At 41.5% G+C, this 16,664-nt stretch overlaps 1 protein-coding gene across 1 annotated transcript in view; it reads right to left on the bottom strand.

Annotated features, from left to right (window-relative positions):
* Positions 1–16,664, bottom strand: part of FAM47E (family with sequence similarity 47, member E) — a 32,960-nt gene that overhangs the window by 15,095 nt on the left and 1,201 nt on the right. Inside the window, exons 2-4 of the mRNA XM_011927245.1 lie at positions 11,889–12,234; positions 4,617–4,756; positions 2,693–2,867 (exon numbers count right to left, since the gene is read on the bottom strand). Of these exons, the coding sequence (XP_011782635.1) occupies positions 2,693–2,867; positions 4,617–4,756; positions 11,889–12,234 (661 nt within the window). The remainder of the gene's footprint in view (positions 1–2,692; positions 2,868–4,616; positions 4,757–11,888; positions 12,235–16,664) is intronic.

Here is a 16,664-nt window from a genome sequence, read left to right as displayed (position 1 = left end):
TCCACTCCCTACACTGCAGCCCAAGCAGTCATTTCAAAATGTAACTCTGGACATATCAAATCAGCCACCCTTCATCACCATCAATAGCTTCTTTATAAAAATTGAAATATAATTCATCCACCATGAAATTCATAAAATTTACCACTTCAAAAGTGTTTGAGTACCCTTTTATATTCACAAAGTTGTGCAACCACCACCACTATCTTATTCCAGAACATTTTTATTGCCCTGAAAGAAACCCCGTAGCCATTAATAATCACCATTTCCCCACTTCCCTTGTTCCTTCCTGTCAACAACTAACCTACTTTTCTGTCTCTGTAGATTTGTCTATACTGGATATTTCATCTGAATGGAACCATGCAACATGTAGTCTTTTGTGTCTGGCTTCTCTCAGTTAGCATAATGTTTTCAAGGCTCATCCATGTTGTAGCACGTATTAGTAGTTTATTTCTTTTTGTGGCCAATATTCCATTGTCTACATAGACCACTTTTTGTTTATCCGTTCACAAACATATGCAGGTGATGGACATTTGGGCTGTTGCCACTTTATGACTCTTAAGGACAATGCTGCTATGGACATTCATGAACAAGCTTTTGTGTTCAACAGCCTCTTGCTATTCCTCCAATAAAGACTTAAATCTTGACACAACCTCTAAGGCTCTGCATGGCCTAGCTCTCCAGGTTCTTTGGGACCCACCACCCTTTTTTACTCTCTGAGCTTCAGCCAATATGGCCTTCTCTCACTTCTGTGAATTCATGCTGTTCCCTCCAGCCATTAGGCCTTTGCTTGAGCTGTTCCACCTGACTGCAATGCTGTCACCATTTCCTTATCCCCTTCATGTCTCAGCATACATGTGCCTTCCTCGGGGAGGCATCCCCACAGGCTGTCCCCTGAGCCTACTTTTTATTCATAGCCCCTGTACCTTTTATTCATAACACTCATATTAATTTATCCATCCATTAATTCAACAAATATCCAGTAAGCATCAACTATGTGCCAGGCATTAGAATTGAAATATAAATAAAGTTAAGCCCCTGTCCTCATAGAGTATACAATTGAATAGGAGAGACAGATAGTAAACAAACATATACCAGGTGATTATAAGTGATATAGAGAAAGTAAAATAGGACAGGAGGGATGGAGAGTGATGGTAGGGAGCATTTTATTTATACAGAGAAGTTGTCTCTATTAAAGTAATATTTGACCAAAGACCCAAAAGAAGAAAGGGGTCAAACCATGTAAATGTCAAGTCATGCAGATAACAGACAGAAAAGAATGGCATGTGCAAAGACCTGAGCTGGGAGCGTGCTGAGCATGTTTGAAGAATACAAAGTCCCATGGAGAGGAGTAATTAAAGAGTAGAACAGCAGAGGATGAGGCTTGAGAGGTGACAGCGACCTAATCATATAGTACTTTGAAGGCAGTTGTAAGGACTTTGGATTTTTCTCAGAAAAATAAGCAATTGGAGAAGCTCAAGCACTGGAATGACATGACTTGACTTACGTTTTTAAAAGGATTATGTCAGCTACTATGTGACAAACAGACTTGAGAGAGGGGGGTTTGGGTGGAGGTCACGAGACCAGTTAGTAAGCTACTGCAATAATCCAGGCAAGAGGTGATGGAATCTTGGAATAGACTGGTAGTAGTGGAGAAGGTGAGATTCTGGATACATTTCAAAAGTAAAACCATTATCATTTGCTGGCAGATTGCAACTATTGTTCCAGAAAGAACTGGAAAGATGGGGTTCCTATTTACTGAACTGGGGAAGACAGAAGTAGGAATAAGTTTAGGGGAGAAAACAAGAGTTCAGTTTTGGGTTTGTCTAGTCTGAGATTCCAATTATACATCCAAGGGCAAATATTGAATTAACCATATACAGATGGGCCAGAGGAGGTCACTTGGTTGTGAGTAAATGTGCTGAAAAGACATCAAAGACCAAAGTACTTCAAGGCTAAAAGGTAAAGAGTGGCCAGTAAAAGATGACTACAGAGAGGTCCATGAAAGGGATGTTCCAGAAGCCAAGTAAAGAAAGTGTTAGGAGAAAGAGGACATAATCAATTACATCAATTGCTACTATGTATACATCAAGTATGGTGATCCCTGAGAGCTGATTAAGTAACATAGAGGTCAGTGGTGACCTTGGCTAAGGTCAGGTTCAGTGGAGTGGTAGAGATAAGAGCCTGATTGCTGTTTGGAGAGAAAAAGACTGAGTGAGTATGAATGCCTCTTTCAAAAAATTTTGCTCTAAAGGAAAGGAGAGATTATCTGGTGAGGGGGAGTTAGTGTCGCTTGCATCCTGCCAGCACCTGGACGTGTTCATCAACCTGGAGGTTCATCAAATATATGTTCAAGAATTTTTAATCTCCAGCCATGCTTCCCTCTGTCCCTGCTGAGAGGTCACACTGAGTGGGACTGAACATTCTAACCCTCTAATCACTTGGTCTTTCTGGTGACCAGCCACATTCTAAGACAATCTAGGGGCCCCAACCTGAGCACCTCATTAGCATAAACTCTCCAGTGACTAAAAGGGGCTCCTTATGAATAACAAAAAGCATTCCTGTCACTCAGGAAATCCCAAGGGTTTTAGGAGCCCTGTGTGAGTAACTGGGGACAAAGACCAAGTATATTTATTGTATCACAGATCCCTACATACAACATTCCTCTCGCTCCCCAACCCAAGTTCTGAGCAACCTGAAAAACAATATGGAGAGCAAAGACAATAGCCAAAATATCCCCTTCACTGCTAACAGCGGCCATGATAGACGACATGGCTTTAGGTCCAAGAGGACTTGCTAACTGACATCCAGAAACTGGCAGAGACTTCCACCCAGTCCCCTGCAGGGCTAGACCAGGACACTCCTCCCCTCTAGAAAAGGGAAGCAAGGAGAAATGGTGCTTCCCATGGGCCATCTTGCTCCTCATGGAAGAAAGGCAAAACTGAGAGCAGCACATCCAGTTACCCTTCCTACTTTTACCAGGTGGTAGACTGAAGAGCCAGAAATGTCCTAAGAGTAGAGTTCCTCTCACCTTGTGTCTTCCCCTAAAAAACATACATAATGTAATGCAGTGGATTCTCTCTAAATCCGCCTCCATGTAGGTAATGTGTGTGACCAACAAAGCACTACATGGCCCCCACAAAACACACTGACCACGGTCCACACCCCTCTAAATGTCTGGGTACTGTGGACAGGCTGCTCTCTAGTTCAGCATACTCTTCAGCACCCATCAGTGAGGTCTTTAATTTCAAAAGTCAAATGTAGGCCTGACCCAGTGGCTCACACCTGTAATCTCCACACTTTGGAAGGCAGAGGTGGGCAGATCACTTGAGGCCAGGAGTTCAAGACTAGACTGGCCAATATGATGAAACCTCGTCCCTACCAAAAACACAAAGATTAGCCAGGTGTGGTGGTGGGCACCTATAGTCCCAGTTACTTGGGAGGCTGAGGCATAAGAATCGCCGGAACCCAGCCGGGCGCGGTGGCTCAAGCCTGTAATCCCAGCACTTTGGGAGGCCGAGACGGGCGGATCACGAGGTCAGGAGATCGAGACCATCCTGGCTAACACGGTGAAACCCCGTCTCTACTAAAAATACAAAAAACTAGCCGGGCGACGTGGCAGGCGCCTGTAGTCCCAGCTACTCGGGAGGCTGAGGCAGGAGAATGGCCTAAACCCAGGAGGCGGAGCTTGCAGTGAGCTGAGATCCGGCCACTGCACTCCAGTCTGGGCGGCAGAGCAAGACTCCGTCTCGGAAAAAAAAACAGAATCGCCGGAACCCAAGAGGTAGAGGTTGCAGTGAGCCAAGATGGTGCCACTGCTCTCCAGCCTGGGCGACAGAGCAAAACTGTCTCAAAAACAAACAAACAAAAAAAATGTGTATCCCAAATCTATTTGTGTCCAATATGCTTATCACTGCATTTATGTTATTTAATTAAATATTATATTGACTGTGTTATAAGAATGTGTTACAAAAGGGAGATGCTTTCGTTAAGCTTAATGCTTTGAGAGGGGTCAATGAAGGTAGTATTACAGGTATGGTTTAAGAAAAAAAGATGGGTGGAAACTCCAAGCAGTAGACCTATACTCAGAAAAAAGGCTTAGGTCAGGCATGGTGGTACAGACCTGAAGTCCTAGCTATTCAGGAGGCTGAGGCAGGAGGATCATTTGAGTCCAGAACTCAAGGCTGCAGTGAGATGTGACCTCTTCACTGCCCTCCAGCCGTAACATTTCTTGGGGCACAAAGGATGAAACCCCAAAACTATGGTGCTTTGGTATGCTGAGCACTTTTGAATTAAAGGAAATTGGAAAGCTGTAGAAGCTGCCTCAAAATCAAGGATTTTCTGACTTTCACTGTTTCTACCCCTCAAGCATAGGGAGGGACTCTCTCTGGAATTTCCTTATAGACACCTGTGTCTGCATCATTGCTGGATAAATCACATCCATTGAAGAAATAAGCACTATTTAGAGTGGTACCTAGGACTCCTTTCCCTCTTCCTTGGGAACTTAGTTACATTTGCTTCATTAGAATTATTCTAAAGATGAGAAACTTTAAGAAGGTAATTCCTAGAATGTTTCATCAGGTGACAGCAATGATCAAAGGGTAAAGAACAATACTCACGGTCCCAGGTAGACTTGGGTAGAACGTTTTTTAAAAAGCTTTGTGGGTTCTTTCATTCCTTTCCTGGTGTCCTGACAATAAGCCCATGTGTCCTCCAGCTTCCGGTCAGGATCGAGCACTTCCAGCACCTTTAATAAGAGCTACAAACAGAAAATAGTCTTAGAGGAAAAGAAAAATGTGCTGAAGAAGGGAGTCCCCATTCTACAACAAAACAGACACACTTGCCCTTCACTTTTCCTTTTCAGTCTATCAGTGCTGTTCACCAACTTCCATGCCAAGTATTATGCTGGGTGCTATGGATAGATTTGGACCATATCCCAAAAGACATAACCCCAAATGTTAAAATCCTGAGAGATCATAATCCCTTAAGTCTAAAATCCTCAAAATCGCAATCCCAAAAATTAAAATCCCAAAACTATAATTCTGAAAAAAAAATTGTAAAAAAAATTATTTTAAAGGCACTTAAAATTTTTAAATGGAGATTTATTTGAGAAATGTAAAAATGAGAGAACACTTCATCGGCCATTTTACACAATGAATTGGGCAAAAACAATATACATATTTTTGCAAGCACAAACAGTCAGGTATACTAGCAAAAGTCACATGGGTATAATATGAGCAGGGAAACCATATTCATGAAGAAATAGCTCCAAAAGTGGTAGGTATAAATGCATATCACTATGTTTGGCAATTGTGTGCACTCTGCTTTATAATTTCAGTCATCTGAAATACAGCAATGTACAACCTAAGCCTTTTGACAAAATCAATCAAAATGCATGATGGAGCCAGGCACAGTAGCTAAGGCATATAATCTCAGTGCTCTGGGAAGCTGACGCAGGAAGATGGCATGAGGCCAGAAGCTTGAGACCAGCCTGGGCAACACAGCAAGACCCCTGTCTCTATTAAAAAAAATTTAAATTAGCCAGGCATGATGGTGCACTCCTGTAGTCCTAGATACTTGGAGGCTAAGGTAAGAGGATCCCTTGAACTCAGGAGTTTGAGGTAAGAGTGAACTATAATTGCACCACTGCACTCCAGCTTGGGCGACAGAATGAGAACCTGTCTCAAAAAAGCAAGCAAAAAACAACCATTATGGGACACCACTCTATGTGCAGTTACCCAAAGAACCAAGATATCAAGAAATATTATCTTTCACAAATACAGATGAACAAAAAGGACATCTCTTCATTCATTGATGAAGTTTCAATGTTGTTATGTAAATCCACAATGCTTACACACAAAGTCAGTGTTGTGACAATGCATTTTCATGAAGTCAAATTTGCAAAAAATGCATGAAATGAATTAGAACTCTATAAAAGTCTTTACACAATGTGTATCTCCAGCATTAAAATTGATGCAAAGATGAAACACATAACATAGTGAATTGTAAAAAATAACACAATTTAAAATAGTGTGGGGGGCACTAAAAAAAAGCTAAGAAGAAAATTCAACATGTTAAAAAAATGTATAAGAGAGATAGATTATGGGCAATTACACAGAGGTAGTCCATAAGAACTGGCAGGCATTTATGATCGCTAACTATATTTTGAAGTCTTGCATCATAGTAAATAGTTGCTTTTTTTCTTTTAGGGCTCTCCTTGGAGAATATGTTCATATTCATTTTCTACATGCACTGCTCTTATTAAAATTATTCTGTGATTCAATATATACTTACATGAGTATTCCCTATTACATTTTCCCCTTTTCTGTGCCATACTTCTATGTTGTTCTGGATATAGGGAAATCCATTCCACATGTGCTCATATACAGACACCAAAGTTGGCAGAAACAATACTGGTGATTCAATAGCAATAACATCTTCTTATCTTACGTATCCTATAATTATTTTTGAACTAGTCAGTAATATCACTGATCTCTTCAGGCAGACGCAGCTTTATTAAACGCTCCGGGAATTTCAGCAGCTGTAAGGAATGCTAATGCAAACAAATGACACTTTTTTCATGTTTATTTTTTTCCTTTAAAAAAACCTTTTTATTTTATCTTTTAATTTTTTATTATAGATTCAGGGGGTACATGTGCAGGTATGTTACATGAGTATGCTGTGTAATACTGGGGTTTGGATTTCTAGTGAACCCGTCACCCAAATATGAACATAGTACCCCATAGGTAGTTTTTTAATCCTCATCACCTTCCCAACCCCCCTTTTTGGAGGCCCCAGTGTCTATTTTCTCCATCTTTATGACCATGCATACCCATTGTTAAGCTCCCACTTATAAGTGAGAACACATGGTATTTGATTTTCTGATTCTGAGTTATTTCACTTCAGATAATGGCCTCCAGTTCCATCCATGTTGCTACAATAGACATGATTTCATTCTTTTAATGGCTGCCTAGTATTCCGTGGTGTATACATACCACATTATCTTTACCCAATCCATCACTGATGGACACTTAGGTTGATTTCATGACTTTGCTAATGTAGTAGTGTTGTGATAAACGTATGAGTGAAGGTATCTTTTTGATAAAACAATTTCTTTTCCTTTGGGTAGATACCCAGTAGTGGAAATGCTGGGTTGAATGGTAGTTCTATTTTTAGTTCCTTGAGAAATCTCCATCTTGTTTTCCACAGAGGTTGAGCTAACTTACATTCCCATCAACAGTGTATAAGCATCCTCTTTTCTCTGCATCCTTGCCAATATCTGTTATTTTATTTCAATGATAGCTATTCTGACTGATATGAGATGGTATCTCACTGTGGTTTTAATCGGCTTTTCTCTGATGATTAGTGATGTTGAGCATTTCTTCATATGTTTGTTGGCTGCTTGTATGTCTTCTTTTGAGAAGTGGTTGTTCATGTCCTTTGTGTGTGTGTGTGTGTGTGTGTATATATATATATATATATATCTTTTTTTTTTTTTTGAGACAGGGTCTCACACTCTGTCACCCAGGCTGAAGTGCAATGATGCAATCACTGTAGCCTTAACCTCCTGGGGAGACTTTCCAGCTTTGCCTATTTTTTAATGGAATTGTTTTTTCTTGTTGAATTATTTAAGTTCCTTATAAATTCTAGACATTAGTCCTTTGTCACATGTATAGTTTGCAAATATTTTCTCCCATTCTGCAGGCTGTCTGTTTACTGTGTTGACAGTTTCTTTTGCAGTGCAAAGTTCTTTAGCTTAATTTTCATTTGTCTATTTTTGTTTTTGTTGCATTTGTTTTTGAGGTCTTAGTCGTAAATTCTTTGCCTCAGTCAATGTCTGGAAGAGTTTTTTGTAGGTTTTCTTCTAGAATTTATATAGCTTCAGGTCTTACATTTAAGTCTTTAGTCCATCTTGAGTTAATTTTTGTATATGGTGAGACATGGGGACACAGTTTCACTCTTCTGCATATAGCTAGCCAGTTTTCCCAGCACCATTTATTGAATTGTTTGTTTTTGTCAAGTTTGTCAAAGATCAGCTGGTTGTAGGTGTGTGGCTTTACTTCTGGGTTCTCTATTCTGTTCCATTAATCTATGGGTGTGTTTTTGTACCCATACTATGCTGTTTTGACTACTGTAGCCTTGCAGTATAGTTTGAAGTTGGGTAACATGATGACCCTAGCTTTGTTCTTTTTGCTTAGAATTACTTTGGCTAATCAGACACTTTTTTGATTCTGTATGAATTTTAGAATTGTTTTTTAGGTTGGTAATTTTATAGGAATGGCACTGAATCTGTAGATTGCTTTGGATAGTATGGTCATTTTAACACATTGATTCTTCCTTTACATGAACATGGAATGTTTTTCTATTTGTTAGCATCATTTATGATTTCTTTCATCAGTGTTTTGTAGTTCCCCCTGTGGAAGTCTTTCACTTCCTTCATTAAATGTATTCCTAGGTATTTTAGGTTTTTGTGGCAATTGTAAATGATATTGAGTTCTTTGTTCTCAGCTTCAGTATTGATAATGTATAGAGATGCAACTGATTTTTGAACATTAATTTTGTATCCTGAAACTTTACTGAAGTCGTTTATCAGGTCTAGAAGTCTTTTGGATGAATCTTTAAGGTTTTCTGGATGTAGGATCATGAAATGATTCATTTTTAAACTCAAGTTTCTGCCATTGCCTAATCACATGGCCAATCCATTCATCTGAATTTCTGCCACATGTGTTGGACTACATGAAAAAAGAAAAAACTTTATTGATAACTCTTTCAGGTTCACTTTAGAAGTTGTGATTACACTTAATTCCAAACCTGTCATTTTGGTTTGGGAGTTCAAAGAAATCCATTTTCTTCTGCACAGTCCACCAAATCTCCAAATAAGTGATTATAAAATACTTTATTTGTTTCCAGTCATTAATATATAAAGAAGCAGATAAGTTTTAGAATTTTCAGATCCAACAGGGGCATGAATTGTGTATCACTGATTTTAAAAAGTGGGGACAGTCTTGAAAGTGCCATCCAATAGCCAAAGTGAAACATGCACTAGTTTTTCTATGTTAGATTTAGTGTTAAATAGAAGAAGTCTATCTTTCTTGACAGTCAAATCTTTAACCAAGAATAGTTCACCATTTTAGGTGCTTATAACACTGGAGGAATCTCAATATCAGCAAATGTCTGGTTCAGAAGGTTGCTGAGCTTGTCAAATTCTTTTAATTCTCTGACAAAGGGTGTCACATGCTTGAAGGCAAGCATGGTGTTATATGTGAAGGGGCATAAATTATACACAATTGAATAATTTGGCAGAGGAGATCTCTTGTATTTTTCACCTGCATTTTCACTTACTCTATGATCTTTGAAGCACTGAAACACTGAGGGCAGATCTTCCTGACCTGCTCCACTCAGACTCACATACTAATCTCCTCTGGAGACATCCTCACAGACACATCCAAAATAACACTTTACCATGTTTCTAGGAATTCCTTAATCCAGTCACACTGACATCTAAAATTAAGTCCACAAGTCTACCTCTTGTCAGGTTGGCACTGATACTCATCTCCTTAAACCATATTTAATTTCCAAATAAAGACAATAGCAAGGTAATAGGTCCACCTACCATGATGCAACTATCTAGCATACAAACAAAAACACACTAATCCCTTCCCCAGAATTTGGCTTTCAGGATGTCAACATTCAGGAATTTAATCTTTCAGGATTGTAATTTGCGGGATTTTAGACTTTGGAGATATCAACATTCACGATTATGAGGTTGGGGACTATGTCTTTCGGGAATATAATCAGCACCACTTGGATAAACCTCCCATCACCTAGACACTGAGTATACAGCTTTTTACTAAAGTTCTACTTCCTCTAGAATGGAATATGTCTCTGGGCCTACCCCAGTCCCCAAACACCCCACTAAGTGAAGCACCTCTAAAGGATTTCTGTGGTTTTTGACTGCCCACTATCTACTTTCCCTCTCATGAATATCTGGATTTTTCCTTGGAGAACCACCTCTCTGCTCTCAACCCGTATGGTCTGAATTAGCCCGACCCCAACCTCACTCCTAACGCAGAACAATCAGAACCACAGTGACTGACTTTGGAATAGACACATGATTGAAGTTGGATCCATGAAAATTAGGCTATCAAGTTTTTCTGGGATCACGTAAAAAGGTGTGTTCTCTTTCTGCTGGGGTTGCTTAATGGGTAGGGCTTAAACCTGGATCTTCTGATGGCCACCTTAGCACCATAAGAGATCCTGCTTCAGCAGGAAGCCAACACACGTACTTGGGGAGGTCACATATGGAAATAAGCACCACAATCCCAAGCCATGCCCATGTGCCAGCTGAGATGTGGAAATAATCTCTTTGTCATGGACTCAGAAGCTCTGGCCTGCAGGAGGCAGTGAAGGAAAGCCCCAGAGAGAAATTAACTGATGAGCTATTCTAGCTGTCCTTTCTGTAGACTTCTTTGCCACTGATCGTTTATTTATTCATTCATTCAAAATTATTTATTGCCATAGGACAGGTATTGGTGGTACACAGTGAAAGACACAAATAAAGTCCCTGCCCTTATAAGCTTTCATTGTAGGAGGAGCTCAGTGGTGGCAAGTGCTACAGTGAAAAGTAGAACACGGTAAGGAGTAGAGTGTGAGGGTGGAAGGGAAGTGTTATTTTATACAGGCCTCTCCAATTAGGAGACATTTGAGCATCGATCTAAAGGGAGTGAAGGAGTAAGCCAAACAGCCACCTGGAGCAAGTGTTCCAGGCACCAGAACAGAGAGCTGAATTGGACATGCTCATATTGTCCATGGAGCAGCCAGGGAGGCCAGAGTGGTTGGAGTGGCAGGAGCAGGGGTGAAGTTGGAAGGGGAGAAGAACAGGGGTACTGTGGAGAGCAGAATGCCAAGGCCTTTCAGACCCTGACAAGAACTCTGGCTTTCTCTGAGAGAGAAGGGGACACTGGAGGGCTCTGAGCAGATTTGCCTTTCTGAACCATCGTCCTCTCTGTGTAGAATACAGGCTGCAGGGATGGGGATGGAGTTACAGTCACTGCTAGCTCCCTGCCCAATATCCATTCTACCTTTTTTCTTTAAACCCAGTAGAACCTGGGTTCTGCTCAGGTTCAATGCCCAACTCTGAAACTCCATCTGCTAGACTCCCTAGCAACTAGGAGTAGTCAGATGAAAGAGATGTTTACTGGGAAAGCTATTATTTGCCTAATTAAGAGTCAGCCAGCATGCACCCTTTAACCTTTGTCCCTTCCCTTTTCTTCTCTGAAATACAGACTCGATGCCTGGAAGCATGGAAGCCACTTTGAGATACAAAGACAAGAGATGCATAGTGAGGATACAGAGCTAAAAGTCAGGAGAGGCCTGGGACATTGGTGACATCACAGAGCTGCTGCTGTCCAGCCCTAGTCTGGACCATTAGGTGGATGGATTTTCCCCACAACCTTTCCGGTCTCATTCTTTCCACCTGTTAATAAGTACCTAAGGGCACCTCCTAATACCAGGCTAACGAGACAAAAATAAGACTAGACAATTCCCTCTCACTGTTTCCTCCCCCCAGAAAGTCACAACACAAAGTACAGTAGATGGGTAGAAATTATGGGGAACAGAAGTCAGATGTTTCGGTTTGTGGCATCTTTGTAAGTTGAAGGGCTTCATAGGAAGCAAAGAGAGCAGTGTGCATGTTGCTGCTGGTTGTGTTTTCTGGGAGCAGAGGACAGAAGGCTGCTCTGAGGCCCACAAGAACTCGTGCCCTGGGGGAGACATTCATCGCTCCTCTTATAAATATATGTCACCCACTCATGGGGACTCCCTAGACATTTAGATAGAATTATTTGCAAGGCCCCAGTGAAGCCCCTCCCACAAACCCTAGGACACATCACCTCGACAGGCATAGCTTCTTCCAGATTCGGGTAGAGCGCCAAGGGATGTGGGGTCAGGTGGGCCTCCACGTCCTCCAGGAATGCCTTCCGAGCCTGCTGGGCTGGCGAGAGCTTGGAAAGCAGGTCTGCTTCCTTGGGCAGCTTGATCTGTCTCTTCTTTGGGGCCAATTGGGGAGCTCTGCGATAAATCTGGGGCAGAAAGCCCTCCACAGGGACCTGAGTCACCAGACCAGTGCAAGACGGGCAGCCCTTCCTGAAGTCATCCAGCCTCTTTCTTAGAAATACCAGCTGCCAGCTGTTCAGGGAAGTGGGGAACTTCAGCGCATTCTTGTGCTTTCTGAAACATCTGGAAGGTAGATAGATTCTCTTTGTACCTAGAATACAACATGCCTGCTCATATTAACCACAGGACTTGGGTGGGAGAAGGAGGTAGTAAAAAGGCTGGTCTCCAGCTTTTGGGGTAGGGGGTAGGGGAAGAGGGATTCACTAGAGAAGCTGGAGTTAATCATATTCCTAGTTCATAGCATAGAATCACTGCTCTGTACAAGGCCCCTCTCCTGCTTTCTTGTCTATTTTATCCCCACATCGCAGTCTCACTGGTCTCCCTTGCAAAAGCAAAACTGTTCCAGTGGATTTGGAATATATCCTTTGTTTGTACACTTCCTTGAAATTCTGAAGCGTCCTTTTGTGTGCATGCACTCTTAATTTACGTAAATGGCACTATTCTGTTTCTTGTTTACCCAGCACTATATTTTAAAGACCCTTCCATGTCACTATATATAAATCTAATTAATTATTCCAACTGCTGCCACCACACTTCTCTCCATTCACTTTGTGAAGGACACTCAAGTTGCTGCCTTTCCCAAGGACCCTCTCCCTTCACTAAAAGGGACAGAGTGCAGTGGGGTGGGAAGAACCTGGATCCCACTGACAACTCAGCCCCTAACTAGCTGAATGGCCTTGGCTCTTCATATAACCTCTGTGGGTTTCCCCTAAACTTAGGAGATCAAAGGTTGCAAAATGGCTGTCCATGGGCTACATCGGGCCAACAAACCTGTCATTTGGTCCTCCTTATGTTTTAATAAAAATCATAATAGATCACATAAATTGAGAATTTTCAATGTAACAGACACTGTTCTAAGTGCTTTACACATACCTGCATATTTAAATCTCATAACAACCCTATGAATTAGGCATGAGTATCATTCCCATTTACAGATAAGAAAATTAGGCACAAAGAAGTTAAAAAGTAAAACAAACACTTGTCGAAGGTCACACAGCTAATAAATGGTAGAGCTGGGAGTTTAACCCAGGTAGTGCAGCTCCAGAAAAAGGTGCTTAATCACTCTACTAGAGTTTCTGATAAATAAAAATGTTCACATAAATAATCAGGAAAAACAGCTGCTCTTGAAAAGCCAGATTTTTCAAGATCTGTGAACAGTAGGTCCACTTTTCCAAGGAGCCACAATTAGTATATTGGTTGCCCACTTGAGACAAACCACCTGCTCTCTCATTCACAACCTCCACCTCTCCCTACGGCCATATATATAGCTGCTTCACTCAGCCTCCTTATCCACCAGCCCCCTGCTAGCATTGAGTAGTTAGGGCACAGAGATGAGATAGAAGAGACAGATGGGCAAACAGGAAGGAAAATAGAACCAGCTCCCGAATAACCTAACACAACCAGCGAACACCAAAGTCACAACTTGGAATCTGAGCATCTCATTATCCCCACATACTGCAATGCCTTAGTCAGATATTTCTAGAATCTCAGTGTCCTTCCCTGAAGCCTCTTCCACCTTCAGACCCCTTTCATCTATAATGTCTTTATACACCAAATCTAATCCTTGCTACATCCATTGCTACAAATTTAAGAGATTCCAGCCTGATCCCAATTCTTTTCTAGTGAGTCCTAGAAACTTCTTACTTGCTGCATAGATGTGTATGTGTTGTTTTAAGGGCTTAACCCAACTCTACTGTGAAAATCTAGATGAAAGGACACAAAAAGATGAACTTAACAAAAAGTTACTCTCTGCATTTAACAAATCACTCTTAAATAGCTAAATGGCAGAAAGATGTTGAAATTACATCTAATCATAAGATTGATGACCCATTCAGCATTACCTATTAGTAAGTAACTCTCCATATTAAATGTCTTTACAAGGTTCATTTTATGCATATTTACAGCTAACTCATGCACCCAAGCACTTCACAAAATCAAATTTGAGAACAAATATTTTTGTTTAAGTACAGCCATACAACTCAAAATGGGGAATGTATGTGGCAGTGAGCTGAAACCTCATAGAATGTTAGAACTGCAGAGATCCTGAGAGAAATCCAGTCTACTTTCTTCACTCGTCTTTTTCTTTCTGTTGTTTTTTTTTTTCAAGACAGGGTCTCACTCTGTTGCTCAGGCTAGCATGCAGTGGCAATTATAACTCAATAGCTCACTGCAGCCTCAAATTCCTGGGCTCAAGGGATCCTCCAATCTCAGTCCCCCAAATAGTTGGGACTACAGGTATGTGCCACCATGCCTAGCTAAATTTTTAAATTGTTTTTGTAGAGAGAGGAGACAGGGTCTTGCTCTGGTGCCCAGGCTGGTCTCAAACTTCGGGCTCAAGCGATCCTCCTGCCTCCACTTCCCAAAGTGTTGGGATTACAGGCATGAGCCACTTTCCTCATTTCTTTCCTTTTTTTTTTTTTTTTTTGAGACAGGGTTCCGCTGTTGCCCAGGCTGGAGTGCAATGGTGTGATCTTGGCTTACTACAACCTCTGCCTCTCAGACTCAAGTGATCCTCCCACCTCAGCCTCTTGAGTAGCTGGGACTACCGGCATGTGCCACCATGCCTGGTTACTACTTTCCTCTTTTCAATAAGGAAACTAAGTTCCAAGAGGAGAGTGAGGCAACAAGTATAGAGGGAGGGCTTTCCTCTCCCCCACATGGCCTCTCATAGTTAATAAGCTTACCACTCTGCATTATGTTAGGTTCAGGAAAAATCTTGCTTGGCCCATAAAATAAAATTGAAAACAATTTTTCTAAATATTTACTGTTTTCACAGATGCTAGTACATGATATGTGGATATTTCCCTCTTTAAGAATTGCAAAAGGATACTGGACATGTATCCTAAAGAAATGAAAAAGTATGTTCTTAGAAAATTCTGTATACAAATGTCGATAGCAGCTTTCTACATAATAGCCCAAAAACTGTAATGTCCAAACAAACCTGAATATCCTTCAACAAGTGAATGAATAAACAAACTGTGGTACATCCACACCAAGGAACACTACCCAGCAACGAAAATGAACTATTGATACACACAACTTGGATGGATCTCAGGGGCTTTATGATGAGTGAAAAAGAGCCAGTCTCAAATAGTTACATACTGTATTATTCTATTTATCTAACATTCTCAAAAGAACTAACTTACAGAAATGGAGAGCAGTTTAGTGATCGCCAAGGCTGGGGTGGGAAAGGAAGTGACAGTAAAGGGGTAGTACTAAGCATCCCTTTGTGGGGACGAAACAGTTTGTGTCTTGATGTATACATATGACCAAATGTTACAGAACTGTGTACACACACACCTGAGTGCAAGAGCTGATCAAATCCAAGTAAGGTCTATAGTTCAATTAGCATATTCTGCCAATGACGTTTCCTAGTTTGGCAATGTGCTATCATTATGTAAAATGGTACCACTGTACGCAGCTAGGGGAAGGGTACATGGAAACTCTGTACTATTTCTGCAACTTCTTGTGAGTCCACAGTTATTTCAAAACAAAGTTTTTAAATGGGGGGAGAAGCTTCCCAAAGAAGCTCTTATGAATAACTGCTAGAAACAGCTATGAATAATTGCTAACAAGTACACAATACATTCTATGTGCCAGTGGCAAGTTTACATGTGCTATCTCCATTTATCCTCACAACAATCTTAGAAAGCTGATTCCTAAGTTATTGCCCCATTTTATAGTTAGGAAAGTGAGCCCAGAAGGAGGAACCAACTTGCCTAAGTTGCCTAAGTCTCCAAACAAGAAGAGGTGGCGGGCGCCTGTAGTCCCAGCTCCTCGGGAGGCTGAGGCAGGACAATGGCCTAAACCCGGGAGGTGGAGCTTGCAGTGAGCTGAGATGCGGCCACTGCACTCCAGCGTGGGCGACAGAGCGAGACTCCGTCTCAAAAAAAAAAAAAAAAAGAAGAGAACCAGCCTTCAACTCAAGCCTTTCTGATTCTAGACTTTGGAATCTTCACCACCACATCATGCTGCCTCCAAGAGAGACGAATTCCATTCTCAAAAGATTCTCAAGGAGTGGGCAAAGGCAAAAACATTCTTGTTCCTGCTGTGAGGCTACCAATGAGCTGAGGTCGCGCCGCTGCACTTTAGCCTGGGAAAGAGAGCGAGACTCTGCCTCAAAAAAAAAAAAAAAAAAAAAAAAAAAAAGAAGAGAACCAGCCTTCAACTCAAGCCTTTCTGATTCTAGACTTTGGAATCTTCACCACCACATCATGCTGTCTCCAAGAGAGACGAATTCCATTCTCAAAAGATTCTCAAGGAGTGGGCAAAGGCAAAAACATTCTTGTTCCTGCTGTGAGGCTACCACCACCGTACAAAGTGTTAGCAGACCTCCCTAGTACCCCCGGCGCTCCCTCAACCCTGGGCTCCGCTTGGTCACAGCCGCCATCTGGATGCCAAAGGCTCCAGGGGCAACAGATGCCTAACATCGGATACAGGACTCCAGGTGCCCCGGGGCATCTGACGAACAGTTGGTTGGCTAGGCCGGAGAA

The sequence above is a fragment of the Colobus angolensis genome, unplaced genomic scaffold (genome assembly GCF_000951035.1).
Source record: "Colobus angolensis palliatus isolate OR3802 unplaced genomic scaffold, Cang.pa_1.0 Scaffold70, whole genome shotgun sequence".
Classification (NCBI taxonomy): domain Eukaryota; kingdom Metazoa; phylum Chordata; class Mammalia; order Primates; family Cercopithecidae; genus Colobus; species Colobus angolensis.
The sequence above is the reverse complement of the archived record's forward strand: the minus strand, read 5'-3'. Positions and strand labels throughout refer to the sequence as shown.